At 36.9% G+C, this 1,008-nt stretch overlaps 1 protein-coding gene across 1 annotated transcript in view; it reads left to right on the top strand.

The window, feature by feature from the left end:
• Nucleotides 1-504: 504 nt before the first annotated feature.
• LOC117121307 (protocadherin-15-like) overlaps nucleotides 505-1,008 on the top strand; it is a 72,402-nt gene continuing 71,898 nt past the window's right edge. Inside the window, exon 1 of the mRNA XM_033266452.1 lies at nucleotides 505-532. Within this exon, the coding sequence (XP_033122343.1) occupies nucleotides 505-532 (28 nt within the window). The remainder of the gene's footprint in view (nucleotides 533-1,008) is intronic.

Below are 1,008 nucleotides of genomic sequence, written 5' to 3'. Positions count from 1 at the left end.
ACAGTCTACGGTAAAATTGTTCCAAATCACATCTAGCTTGAAATTCATCAACAAACGGACGCTGGGGAACAAATGACAGTCCTTTAGAGAGAACTGATCGTTCATCTTCGGTGAGTGATAGATCAGATGGAATAGTCACAACCAGCTTAGAAGTGTTAGTGTCAGTAAATACAGGTTTAGCACGAGCAGATTCGGACTTAAGTCTGTTGAGCTTAGATCGTTTGGTCTCTGTAAGGCATTGGTAATATTGTCTGTTGAGGCGGTGAATCTGCTGGCGAATACAAATGAATCGCAAGATAACTGCAAAACGTTACGGTAATAAATCATCCTATCATTGTGTATTCTGCAATCTCTTCTAAATGAATAAAGACTAAGGCGCTTAGAGCAAATCTCAATGTTCTTAGATACTACTTTAGGATTCACGTTACCAAGTGACGGCTTCCAATTGCAGCGGAATCCAAACGGGATCAGGTTCGAATGAATGCATGTAGACATAAAATTAACATGACTGCAAAAACTAGTCTTACTGAAGGTAGCCATTGCAAACGAAAAGGCCAGATACTCCAAAGTGGCTGGGTAGCGTTTCAAAAAACAATTAATTTCACATCGAATATAAAGTAACACACGTTTAGGATCAGGCATCAGAAAGACAGACAGCACAAAAAATACATTAAGCAAAAGAAAATCCAGAGGTTGCAGCAGTAAAATGTAATATAACAGGAAAATCAGAAGTAGCTGCTTGGCAAAGTGTAGATATATATCAAATAAAACTCAGGAACAAGGTATATATTTGCCTAATTTTAATACAGAAGATGCACAAACGTTTTCGTGTACAGCATAAAAAAAAAAAAACAATATATACAAATATAACGGACGTAAGACAAAGCAACATATGACGTGAAACAACGCTATAACAGAAAAAAGAACAATAGCCTTAAGGGCGTATGCCAAGCTACAAACAAGCAGTCAAGATAAAAACGCAGGAATAATATACTATGGTAAAAATCA

Source organism: Anneissia japonica, unplaced genomic scaffold (assembly GCF_011630105.1).
Source record: "Anneissia japonica isolate Jap-2015-1 unplaced genomic scaffold, ASM1163010v1 scaffold131_len961581_cov171, whole genome shotgun sequence".
NCBI classification, from domain to species: domain Eukaryota; kingdom Metazoa; phylum Echinodermata; class Crinoidea; order Comatulida; family Comatulidae; genus Anneissia; species Anneissia japonica.
This window is presented reverse-complemented; position numbering and strand designations above follow the sequence as displayed.